The 13,432-nt window shown below is 39.5% G+C and overlaps 1 protein-coding gene across 1 annotated transcript; it reads left to right on the forward strand.

Annotated features, from left to right (window-relative positions):
- The first annotated feature begins 5,403 nt into the window (after window positions 1-5,403).
- LOC102964184 (putative olfactory receptor 2B8) lies at window positions 5,404-6,342 on the forward strand. Its single transcript, XM_042985489.1, has one exon. It carries the CDS (start codon window positions 5,404-5,406, stop codon window positions 6,340-6,342), a length of 939 nt encoding a protein of 312 aa, XP_042841423.1.
- The last annotated feature ends 7,090 nt before the right edge of the window (window positions 6,343-13,432 follow it).

A 13,432-nucleotide genomic window follows, 5' to 3' on the forward strand; every position in this document is an offset into this window, starting at 1 on the left:
ATTTCTTTGTGTTGTCTGATTGCAGAGGCTAAGACTTCCAATACCATGTTGAATAACAGTGGCAAGAGTGGACATCCCTGTCTTGTTCCTGACCTTACTGGAAAAGCTCTCAGTTTTTCCCCATTGAGGATGATATTAGCGCTGGGTTATTCATATATGGCTTTTATGGTCTTGAGGTATGCTCCTTCTATCCCTACTTTCTTGCGGGTTGTTATCAAGAAAGTTTGCTGTAGTTTGTCAAATGCTTTCTCTGCATGTATTGAGAGGATCATATGGTTCTTGTCCTTTCTTTTATTGATGTGATGAGTCACGTTAATTGTTCTGTGGATATTGAACCAGCCCTGCATCGCAAGTATGAATCCCACTTGGTCGTGGTGAATCATTTTTTTAATGTATTGTTGGAGCCGGTTGGCTAATATCTTGTTGAGGATCTTTGCATCCATGTTCATCAGGGATATTGGTCTATAGTTTTCCTTTTTAGTGGGGTCTCTGTCTGGTTTTGGAATCAGGGTAATGCTGGCTTCATAGCAAGAGTTTGGAAGTTTTCTTTCCATTTCTATTTTTTTGAGACACTTTCAAGAGAATAGGTGTTCACTCTTCCTTAAATATTTGGGAATTCCCCTGGAAAGCCATCTGGCCCTGGACTCTTGTTTTTTGGCAGATTTTTGATTACTAATTCGATTTCCTTACAGGTTATGGGTCTGTTCAAATTTTCTATTTCTTCCTGTTTCAGTTTTGGTAGTGTATATGTTTCTAGGAATTTGTCCATTTCTTCCAGATTGCCCATTTTATTGGCATATAATTGCTCATAATATTCTCTTATTGTTGTTTTTATTTTTGCTGTGTTTGTTTTGATCTCTCCTCTTTCATTCTTGATTGTATTTATCTGGGCCCTTTCCTTTTTCTTTTTGATCAAACTTCCTAGTGGTTTATCAATTTTTTTAATTCTTTCAAAGAACTAGCTTCTGGTTTCATTGATCTGTTCTGTGGGTTTTTTTTTTTTTTTTGGTTTCAATTGCATTAATTTTTGCTCTAATCTTTGTTATTTCGTGTCTTCTGCTGGTTTTGGGTTCATTGCCATTCTTTTTCCAGCTCCTTAAGGCGTAATGTTAGGTTGTGTATCAGATCTTTCTTCCTTCTTTAGGAAGGCCTGGATTGCTGTATACTTTCCTCTTATGTCCGCCTTTGCTGCATCCCAGAGGTGTTGGGTAGTGCTGTTATCATTTTCATTGCCTTCCCTACACTTTTTAATTTCCTGTTTAACTTCATGGTTAGCTCATTCATTCTTTAGTAGGATGTTCTTCAGTCTCCAAGTATTTGTTACCTTTCCAAATTTTTTCTTGTGGTTGATTTCAAGTTTCATAGCATTGTCGTCTGAAAATATGCACGGTATGATCTCTATCTTTTTATTCTTACTTAGGGCTGATTTGTGTCCCAGCATATGGTCTATTCTGGAGAATGTTCCATGTGAACTGAAGAACAATGTATATTCTGCTGCTTTAGGATGAAATGTTCTGAATATATCTGTTAAGTCCATCTGGTCCAGTGTGTCATTCAAAGCCATTGTTTTCTTGTTGGTATTTTGTTTAGATGATCTGTCCATTGTTGTGAGTGGGGTGTTGAAGTCTCCTCCTATGATGGTATTACTGTCGGTGAGTTTCTTTATGTTTGTGATTAACTGCTTTATATTTTTGGGTGCTTCCACATTTGGCACATAGATATTTACAATTGTTAGGTCTTCTTGGTGGATAGACCCCATGATTACAATATAATGCCCTTCTGCATCTCTTGATATAGTCTTTATTTTAAAGTCTAGATTGTCTGATATAAGTATGGCTACTCCGGCTTTCTTTTGTTGACCATTAGCATGATAGATGGTTCTCCATCCCCTTATTTTCAATCTGAAGGTGTCTTTAGGTCTAAAGTGTGTCTCTTGTAAACAGGATATAGCTGGGTCTTGTTTTCTTATCCATTCTGTTACCCTATGTGTTTTGATTGGAGCATTGAGTCCATTGACATTTAGAGTGAGTACTGAAAGATATGAATTTATTGCTATTATGATGCTTGTAGAGTTGGAGTTTCTGGTGGTGTTCTCTGATCCTTTCTAATCTTTGTTGCTTTTGGTATTTATTTATTTATTTATTTATTTATTGTATTTTTTTCATTTTTTCTCGCCTCAGAGAGTCCCCCTTAAAATTTCTTGCAGGGCTGGTTTAGTGGTCACAAACTCCTTTAATTTTTGTTTGTCTGGGAAACTTTTAATCTCTCCTTCTATTTTGAATGACAGCCTGCTGGATAAAGATTTTTTGGCTGCATAGTTTTGTGATTCAGCACAATGAATATATCCTGCCACTCCTTTCTGGCCTGCCGAGTTTCTGTAGATAGGTCTGCTGCAAACCTGATCTGTCTTCCCTTGTAGGTTAGGGACTTTTTTCCCCTTGCTGCTTTCATGATTCTCTCCTTGCCTGAGTAATTTGTGAATTTGACTATGATATGCCTTGTTGATGGTTGGTTTTGGCTGAATTTAATGGGAGTCCTCTGTGCTTCCTGGATTTTGATGTCTGTGTCTTTGCCCAGGTTAGGAAAGTTTTCCGCTATTATTTGCTCACATCTCCTTTCTACCCCTATTTCTCTCTCTTCCTCTTCTGGGACCCCTATGATTCTGGTGTTCCTTTGAATGGTCACTGATTTGTCTAATTCTTAAATCATGCTCTTTGGCCTTAATCTCCCTCTTTTTTTCTGCTTCATTATTCTCTATACGTTTGTCCTCTATATTGCTGACTCTGTTCTGCCTCATCCATCCTTGCTGCCGCTGCATCCATCCGTGATTGCAGCTCACTTATAGAATTTTTAATTTCATTCTGGCTATATTTTACTCCTTTTTATCTCTGCAGAAAGGCATTCTAATCTATTTTTGACTCCAGCTAGTTTTCTTGTTATTGTCATTCTAAATTCTGGTTCAGACATCTTGCTTGTATCTGTGTTGGTTAAATCCCTGCCTGTCGTTTCTTCGTGCTGTTTCTTTTGGGGTGTATACCTTCATTTTGTCATTTTGAAGGGAGAACAGGAATTAATGAAGTAGAGAAATTAAAATTAAAAAATTAAAATTAAAAACCTATTAAAATTAAAAAATTAAAAACACACACAAATTGAATAAATGATGCTAGATCCTAGGTGTGTTTTGGTCTGGGTGTTGAAAGTGGTTTGACAGATTAGAGAGAAAAAAGTGGGGGGAAAGGAAATCATTTGAGAATTTGAAAAAATGAATACACTGAAGTAGACTAAAATGAGATGATGGGGGTAAAATAGAATTTGAAAAAATATACACAAAAGTAAATAATATAGTAGAAAAAGATAAAGAAAAATATTTTCAATAAAAATTAAAAATAAAAATGAATTTTTCTTTTTCTATATTCAAGAAAAAGAAATGAAATGAAAAAGAGAAAAAAGAAAGAAAAAAAAGAAATTGTTAGAAAGTTTGAAAAAGTGAATACACTGTATTAGACTAAATAAAATGATGGAAGTAAAATAGATTTTGAAAAATTTACATAAAAGCAAACATACGGTAAAAAATTAAAGAAAAATATTTTTAATAGAAATTGAAAGCAAAAAGGAAGTTTTTCTCTTTCTGCATTCAAGAAAAAGAAACGAAAAAGGGAAAAAAGGAAAAAGAAAATAAGGAGATCATTTGAAAATTTGAAAAGGTGAATACACTGAAGTAGACTAAAATAAAATGATGGAATTAAAGTAAAATTTGAAAAAAATTAGACAAAGTAAAAAATATAGTAATAAAAATTAAACAAAAACATTTTTAATAAAAATTGAAAATAAAAATGAATGTTTTTCTTTCTGTATTCAAGAAAGGAAGTGTAAAAAATGAGAAAAAGAAAGAAAGAAAATTGAATAGATGGACCTGCTAAGAAATTGAAGTAGGACTGAAACTACTTCGTTTTCCCCTACAGGTCAGTCCATGTAGCTCTTTATAGTGCTTAAATTAAGCTGGTGGTGAGGTTTTGTTCTTGAAGAGCAAAGTTCACCCAGTTGGGCAGGGCTTGGTGTAACAGCTCCGCTCTCCACTAGATGGCGCTGCTAGCCTACTGGGGTGGATTGTTGCGGTGCTCATAGGTGCATATGCGCATGGGCAGGAATGGTGAAAATGGCGCCACCCAGCTACCCAGTCTGTTCTCCCAGAGCAGCAATCATGCACCGGTCCTCTGTCTTCAGCTCTCGTCCACTCCATGCTTTTTCACTCTCCGTGACCAGGCCCCAGGCAGCACCTCTCTCCCGAGTTTTGTCTCAGATGCAGCTGTTTTCCCTGGCCCCTTACTTCCGAAGGACTGCGTACTTGACCCATTCAGCCCCTGTGCGAGAGGGTCTCACTCAGCAATGGCCAAATGAGCAAGGCCGAATGTTGGCTGCACCCAGGAATGCCCGCTGGACCCTCCTGCTGCCAGAGTCCCAAGACTGTGGCCAGGTCCCAGCCCGCCCCAAAGAAAGATCACGAGACAGTGTAGCCCCAGCATTTCAGGGAGCATGGAAAATCGCAACACACATCTGGCACCAGGCTTTACCCTCAACAACCTTGCCCCAGAACCAGCAAACGTGGCTGCCTTCCGGGGTCTGCTGGGACCAGGTGGCTTCAACAGTCTCTACCAAATATCCTTCCAGCAGTGGAGCCGCATTTCCCCCTGTGGCACGAGAACCTCCCGGACCCCACTCTGTTCCTGGGGATTCACTTTTCCCACCAGAGCACTGCCAGGTATCAAGCTGCGGAGTTGCAGCCTTTGTGCTCCCCTTGTTTACAGTCTTAATTCAAATTAAACCCTCTCCTTTCTCCTTTCTCCCTTTTTAGTTTAGTACCCGCAGCTCTTTCCAATTTTCTACTTTCTGTCCAGCTGCTTTTGGGGAGGGGTGCTTTTCCCGTATTCTCCACCCCCACCCCCCGCAGTCTCCATCCTCTCTCTGCTCGCAAAAGCACCTCCCTTCCTGCGCCTTCTCCTTCCCCAAGTTCACTTCTCCATGCCACGTACCTGCTGAATTCTGTGGTTCAGGTTGTGCAGAGTGTTGTGTTAATCCTCCAGTCAGTTTTTGAGGAGTGTAGGATGGTTCAGTGTTGGTCTGGCTGTATTTTATGGATGTGAGACACACAAAATACTTCCATACTGTTCCGCCATCTTGGCTCCTCTCCTCATTAACAATTTACTTTTTCTGGTAATGTGGAACGAAAGTGGAACTAATTGATCAATGTAATGAGTACACCATTTATTCAAATAGTTACTTATAAAATGCCATGACCGGTCTTATAACATAAATCCACCTCCTGCCAACTTTTGATTTTTTTGAAGATTTCTCTTAAAAATTGCTAAATGCTTGATCTTGACAGGAAACAGGTGGTACAAAAGGATGTACCTGAAAAATGGAAGTTCTTTCACTGGCTTTATCCTGCTGGGTTTCTCTGACCGGCCTCAGCTGGAGCGAGTCCTCTTTGTGGTTCTTCTGATCTTCTATCTGCTCACCCTGCTGGGAAACACAACCATCATTGCGTTGTCCCGCCTGGACCCACACCTGCAGACTCCCATGTACTTTTTCCTGTCCAACCTAAGCTTTCTGGACCTGTGTTATACGACCAGCACTGTTCCTCAGCTGCTGGTTCATCTCAGGGGAGCAGACAAGTCTATCTCTTTCGGTGGTTGTGTAGCTCAGATGTTCGTCTCTCTAGGGTTGGCATCTACAGAATGCATTCTGTTAGGGGTGATGGCATTTGACCGCTATGCAGCCGTCTGCAGGCCCCTGCACTACACAGTGATCATGCACCCCCGTCTGTGTGTCCTGACGGCTTCTGCATCGTGGTTCATTGGTTTTGCCAACTCCTCATTGCAGATGGGTCTCATCTTCCTTGTACCACTTTGTGGAAGAAATAAAATAGACCACTTCTTTCGTGAGGTCACCCTGCTGCTTAAGCTTGCCTGTGTTGACACCACTGAGAATGAGAATGAGATCTTCTGTGTCAGTGTGATTATTCTCCTCATACCTGTGACATTAATCATGTTCTCCTATGGTCATATTGTCAGGGCAGTGTTAAGAATAAAGTCAGCCACAGGGCAGAGGAAAGTTTTTGGGACATGTGGGTCCTACCTCACAGTGGTCTCCCTGTTCTACGGCACAGGCATCTACTTTTACCTTCAGCCCAACAGCAACTACTCCCAGGATCAGGGCAAGTTCATTTCTCTCTTCTACACCATCGTCACCCCCATGGCCAACCCCTTCGTGTATACCCTGGGGAACAAGGATGTGACAGGAACAATGAGGAAGGTGTTCTGTCAGGACTATGACTCTAGATGACTGGGGGGGAGGAAGACCCTGTCATGAAAGACTTTGAATGCCACGGTCTTTCAGATTTCTGTGTCCTCACCATTTCCCCTGACAACTCTCATGGGGACTTCCTTAATTCACTCTTTTATGCAAGTGAGTGTTCAAACTCTAAGTTCATGGACGCATTGCAGCCTCCAGAGATGCTGAGTTAGTGTTCCTAGACCATCTGCATCCTATTAATATTCAAAATGTTTCTCAGGATTTTCTTGTTTCACCACTTTTGGGAACACTTTTCCATGGCTAATTGCAAATGACAGTTACACACACCATAATACATAGCAAAATAAGAATAAAAACGACCAGAACACTGTAACAAATATTAATATTTTAGCATCTTCTAGCAATTGCTGGAGCCTATTGCATATTCTTGCAGTTTGATCATGGCTCTATTACAACATTTGTAGCCTGACTGGATCACAGCTATTTCCCAGAGGTAGGAGGGCAACTGTAGGAAAAAAAAATTTAGCTGATAGAAATCTTGCTAACATCCATCCTGATAAATTTATTCAGATATCAGTCTGTGGTGTAACGTCGCCATTGTGATAATGAGTTTCCCCTTGAAACACAATTCTTTGTTTTTCAAAAAAATTTTTTTCTTTAGAATTGATTTTTATTATTTTCAATTAATTTTTTATTGTCATTCCATTAGAGAAAACCTACAGTTTTATATTCTTTCCAGTATACAATATTGTGATTCCACATTTCCATCATCACATGTACTCTCTTTAATCTCCATCACCTATTTCACCCATCCCGCAGGCCCTCCCCTGTGGCACCAGTGAGCCCAGAGAAGGGAAGGGAGATTCTCAGTTTCATGCGTCCCTACCTTCGTAGCCCTGTCCTGGCCTTAGGGCTGTCACACGTTAGCATAACGGCAGGGTGTGCAGTGAAGGGTGACTGCACTCTGAACACACCCTCTGCATCCTGCTAAACTCACTCCTGGATCAGTCATCAGAGCGCAGTCACCCCTGTGAGACCCTCCTGTACCTCCTAGTCTGCACATTTCGAAGCTACTGTTTGCCAGAGTCCCGCTCTGACCGGGCTCATGGAGGAGGCAGGAACAGGTCACAGACCCCTGGCAACCCCCCACTTCGCAGGTGACTGCCTTTTGGATGCTTGTTTTGTGACACAGGTGAGAGGTCTCTTTCACCCCAGTGGTGTTGTGGCATGTTTGAGCCCTGATGGTGCAGACTGGGAACCACTGTGTGTGGACTCGTGGTTTGCAGGGGAAACGGGGGCTGCGTGTAGATGCAGAAAGGAGAGGATGAATGACTGGAGATCAGTGGGGTCAGGGGAAGGGCTCCCCTAGGTGGCCTTAGACACAGGACAGTGGCTTCTGGGAGGAGACATTTCCTTCTTTCCCGCTGTTTTGGAATTAAGTTGACATGAGACAGAGTAACTGGAGAAAACACCCAAAGTTTTATTATCTGCACACAGAGGCCCAATCTGGACATTGAGACTCAAAGAAATGAGCAAAGTAGGTGGTTTGTATCCCATTATAGAGAGACAACAGATGAGCGTGGAATTGACAGGAGAAAGAAAACTGGGGTTTGGAGCTGCAGTTAGCAGGGAATGCCAAGTGGAATGTGGGCTGAGGTAGTGGGTTAGTAAAGAAGTAGCAGGTTTATTTCTATGGCCTTCTCAGCTCTAAGGTCCCTACCTGTGGTGATAGGTGGTCATTTTTACTTCACAGTCATTTCATTCGGGAGATATTTCCTGCTTCCTGGGGACAGAGGAGGGTGTGATGTCCTCACACCTGCTCTTTCCCAAGTAGCTTCCATTCAAAGTGATCAATATGCTGTTGAGGTCCACGTTGGGGGGGCTTCCCTGGGTTCCCACACTTGCTCCGTTTAAACAATTTAATTCTATTCATTTACATTGTTGGGTGGATTTATTTTAACCACTGGAGTGAATACAATCTGGGAGGTCTCTAAGAAGTGTAAGTTCCTCTGATTTGTAAACCATTTCTGAGAATGGTTTCAACCCCTGTTCAGGATGAGGCTGTTCAGTTGTTGTACCTGTGTGTTGAGTCTCAGAGAAGCATCGTGAATGTTTCTACTGACTGGGTTATTTTGGATTTCCATGATCAATGGCATGTCTTGATCAGTGGTCAAAGCCTTTGTGCTCTTAATTGTGTTCCTTTGGTGTATGTGTTCGTTTCTTGATCTAGTAACACGCTGTTTTGATTCCTAGATATTTATAATGTGGTTTGAATCAGGAAGTAGGCTGCCTCCAGCTTTGTTCTTCTTTGTTGGAATGGTTTTGGCAATTGGGACTTTTGTGGCTCCATACACATTTCAGGATTGTTTCTTATTCTATCTCTGAAATATGCCACTCAAATTTTGATAGGGATTCCATTCAATCTAGAGATGATTTTGAATACTGGGAAAATTTTTCAATCTTAATATTTTTAAATATAATTTATTTTCAAGTTGGCTAACATACAGTGGATACAGTGTGCTCTTGGTTTCAGGGGTAGATTCCCATGATTCATCGCTTACATGCAACACCCAGTGATCATCCCAACAAGTGCCCTCCTCAATGCCCAATTCATGAACACAGGATATCTTAATTCTCTTCAATTTGTTCCATCAACTTATGTAGTTTTAAATGTAGAGTTATTTTGCCTCCTTGGTTAAATTTAATCCTATGTATTTTATCGTTTTTGATGCTATTGTGAATGTGGGATGAAAAAATCTTTTCACGTTTTTGGAAATGGCAAGACTTAATTCTTTTTATTGCTGAGTAGTATTCCTTTGTGTGTGTGTGTGTGTGTGTGTGTGTGTTGTTGGTTTTTTTTTTAATTTAATTTAACTTTTTTTTAACTTTACATCCAAACTGGGTAGCATATAGTGAAACAATGATTTCAGTGGATTCCTTAATACCCCTTACCCATTTAGCCCATTCCCCTTCCCACAACCCCTCCAGCAACCCTCAGTTTGTTCTCCATATTTATGAGTCTTATCTATTTTGTCCCCTCCCCTTTTTATATTATTTTTTCCCTCCCGTTATGTTCATCTGCTTTGTCTCTTAAAGTCCTCATATGAGTGAAATCATCTGATTTTTGTCTTTCATGACTGATTAATTTCACTTAGCATAATACCCTCCAGTTACATCCATGTAGTTGCAAATGGCAACATTTCATTTCTTTTGATTGCTGAGTAATACTCCATTTTGTGTGTGTATATATATGTGTGTGTGTGTGTGTGTGTGTGTATATATATATATATATATACATATATATATATATATATATATATATATATATACTATATTTTCTTTACCCATTCATCCATCGATGGACATTAGGGACCTTTACATACTTTGGCTATTGTTGATAGTGCTGCTATAAACCTGGGGGTGCACGTGTCCCTTTGAAACAGCACACCTGTATCCCGTGGATAAATGCCTAGTAGCGCAATTTGGGTCCCGTGGATAAATGCCCAGTAGCCCAGAAATTGGGTCATAGGGTAGGTCTATTTTTATTTTTTGAGGAATCTCCATACTGGTTTCCAGAGTAGCTGCACCAGCTTGCATTGCCACCAAAAATGCAAAAGAGATCCTCTTTCTCCGCATCCTGGCCAACATCTGTTGTTGCCTGAGTTGTTAATGTTAGCCATTCTGACAGGTGTAAACACCACAATTTCTTTATCCATTCATTCATCTTCTTTTTTCATGCAAATGTTTATGGCCATTTGGGCTGTTTCCATAATTTGGCTATTCATAGCACTGCTATAAATTTTGGGGTACATATGCCCCTACAAATTAACACTCTTGCATCCTGTGGATAAATTCCTAGTAGTGCTATTACTGGGTCCTACGGTAATTCTATTTCTAATTTTTTGACAAATCTCCACAGTGTTTTCCAGAGTGGCTACACCAGTTTGCATTCGTACCAGCAGTGCAAGAGGGTTCCCTTTTCTCCACATCCTTGCCAACATCTGTTTTTTCCTGACTTGTTCATTTTAGCCACTCTGACAGGTGTGAGGTGGTATCTCATTGTGGTTTTCATTTGTATTTCCCTGACGATGAGCATATTATATGTGACTTTTAGCCATCTGGATGTCTTTTTTTGAGAAGTGTCTGTTCATGTCTTTTGCCCATTTCTTAGCTGGATGACTTGATTTTTAGGTGTTGAATTTGATAAGTTCTTTATAGATTTTGGATACTAACCCTTTATCTGGTATGTTATTTGCAAATACCTCCACCCATTCCATTGGTTGCCTTTTAGATTTGTTGATTTTTTTTTCCTTCACTGTGCAGAGGCTTTTTATCTTGATGAGGTCCCAATAGTTCATGTTTCCCTTGTTTCCCTTGTTTCTGGAGACATGTCTAGTAAGAAGTTGCTGCAGCCTAGGTTAAAGAAGTTGTTATCTGTTTTCTCCTCTAGCATTTTGATGGTTTCCTTTCTCACATTTAGGTCTTTCATCCATTTTGAGTTAATTTTTCTGCATGGTGTAAGAAAGTGGGCCAGGTTCATTCTTCTGCATGTCACTGTCCAGTTCTCCCAACACCATGTGCTAAAGAGACTGTCTTTTTTTCCACTGGATATTCTTTCCTGCTTTATTGAATCCACTGAAACTTATGGAAAGCTTAGGAAAGAAATTAAAGAAGACACAAAGAAATGGAAAAACATTCCGTACTTGTGGATTACAAGGGCAAATATTGTTAAACTGTAGATACTACCCAAAGCAAGCTACACCTTCAATGCTATCCTTATCAAAATTACACCAGCATTCTTCACAGAGCGAGAACAAACAATTCCAAAATGTGTGAAACCAGAAAAGACCCCAAATAGCCAAAGTAATGTTGAAAAAAAAAAGATATAGCTGGAGGGAGCACGATTCCAAACTTCAAGCTGTATTACAACGCTGCAATCATTAAGACACTATGGTACTGGCACCAACACAGACGTATAGATCAATGGACCAGACTCGAGAATCCAGAAATGGACCCACAAATCAATGGCCTATTAATCTTCAACCTACCAGGAAAGATATCCAGTAGAAAAAAGAGAGTCTCTTCAGCAAATGACTGGACTTCCCGTACTATCTTCTGTAAGAGTAATGAGGGTGGGCATCCTTGTCTTGTTCTGATCTTAGAGGAAAATCTTCCAACCTTTTGCCACTGAGTATGTTACCACGAGTTTCTCATATATGGCCTTTCTTATGCTGAAGCACATTCCATCTACAACTAATTTGTTCAGAGTGTTTACCATGAAAATATACCATGTTTTCTCAAATGCCTTACTGCATCTATTGAGAAAAACATACGTTTTTTATTCCACTCTAGTCATGTGATATATTGCATTGACTGATTTGTGTATGTTGCTTTGTCCCGTATCCCTACTACATCCCTCTGATCATGGTGTTTGAAACTTTAAATGTGCTGCTGAATTCGATTTATCAATATTTTGTTGAAAAATTTTGCATCTATATTTTGCAGAGATACTGGTCTATAGGTTTTCTTCTTTTTTTCTTTGTACGATTTATCTGTGTTTTACATAAGGTTAATGCTAATCTTGTGAAATGTGTTTGGAAGTGTTTTGCCTCTTCAATTTCTTTGAAGAGTTTGAGAAGGACTGGTGCTAGTTGTTTTATAAATGTTTATGAGGGAAGAGGTAACTATATTTGTATCAGACAAAATAGACTTTAAGCTAAAAATGAAAACAAATGATAAAAACTTCAGTATACAAGGGGGTCAATTCATCAAGAAGATATAACAAGGGTAAATATATGGGAACCAACACGGGAGCACCCAAATATATTAGGCAAATGCTAACAGTTATGAAGAGAGAAATAGACAACAATATAATAACAGTAGGGACTTCAATATTCTAATATTAACAATGGACAAATCATTCTGATTGAAAGCCAACAAGGAAATATTGGACTTGAGCCATAATTAAAAACATTTAATACACACACATGGAACTTTCATCCAACAAAAACGCAATGCATATTCTTACCAAGCACACCAGGAGCATTCTCCAGATAGACCATAAGATAATGTATGTAACAAGTCTTTGCAAATTGGGGAAAATTGCCCTCTTGCAAGTGTCTTTTTTGATCACACTCCGATGAAAATGAACATCGACAACAAAGGAAAGCCAAGAAAAAAAAAAGGAAAGCTCAATTTTGCAAATATGTAAAAATTAAATAATATACCTCCCCCAAATCAATGGGTCAAAGAAGACATCAAAGGGAAATCAAGAAACATCTTGAAAAAACGAAAAGAAAACACTACTTACCAAATTTATGGGATGCTGCTAAAGCAATGCTAAAGGGAATGTTTACAGCATTTAAAGGACTACAGTAAGACAAAATATTCTTAAATAAATGACCTAGCTTTACTCCTCCAAGAACTAGGAAAAGACCAAAATAAGCTCCAAGTTGGCAGAAGGAAAGAAATAACCAAGATCGAGCTGAAATAAATGAAATGGACACCATAAAACAATTGCAAATCAACTTAGAAGGAAGAAGAGAACCAGAACTCACTGTACAAATGATCTTCTTTTGAGGTCTTCGAAGGAAAGTTAGGTAAGGTTCATTCTACTAGACTAAATATTATTTAGATCATAAGCACTATAGAGTCTACTGGTTCAGTACACCGGAAAGAAGTAACATAGCTCATTTGCAATACAAAGCCAATCACGTGTGAAAGGAACACAAATCTTTATGCGATTATTTAGTATCATAGTATTCTGATCATATCAGGCTTGCTTCAAACTGATTAAAATTAAGTGATTCGAAGTACATCATGCACCCGAGAGTGGAAGTAGCGTCAGGGTAAAGTCTGATGACATTTCCCATGTTGTACACCTTCTATCAACCGCGCTCAGATCCATGATCAGAATATAAGCAGAACCCCGAATTCTCCTCCCCCACTTCTCCTTCCAGTCGTGACTCTTCTGGGCAACCACCATTCTGCCTTCCAATACCACAGTTTCATTGTGCCTGCTTTTGAATTTCACATGAATTAAAAGTAAATTTTATACCATTCAATTCGAACAGTATGAACTGTTCTGCAGCTGGCTTCCTTCACTCAGCAGTGTGCTTGC

The sequence above is a fragment of the Panthera tigris genome, chromosome B2 (genome assembly GCF_018350195.1).
Source record: "Panthera tigris isolate Pti1 chromosome B2, P.tigris_Pti1_mat1.1, whole genome shotgun sequence".
Classification (NCBI taxonomy): Eukaryota; Metazoa; Chordata; class Mammalia; order Carnivora; family Felidae; genus Panthera; species Panthera tigris.

Excerpts from the sequence above, each read along its gene's own strand:
- LOC102964184 (XM_042985489.1), top strand. The coding sequence starts at position 5,404 with ATGTACCTGAAAAATGGAAGTTCTTTCACTGGCTTTATCCTGCTGGGT.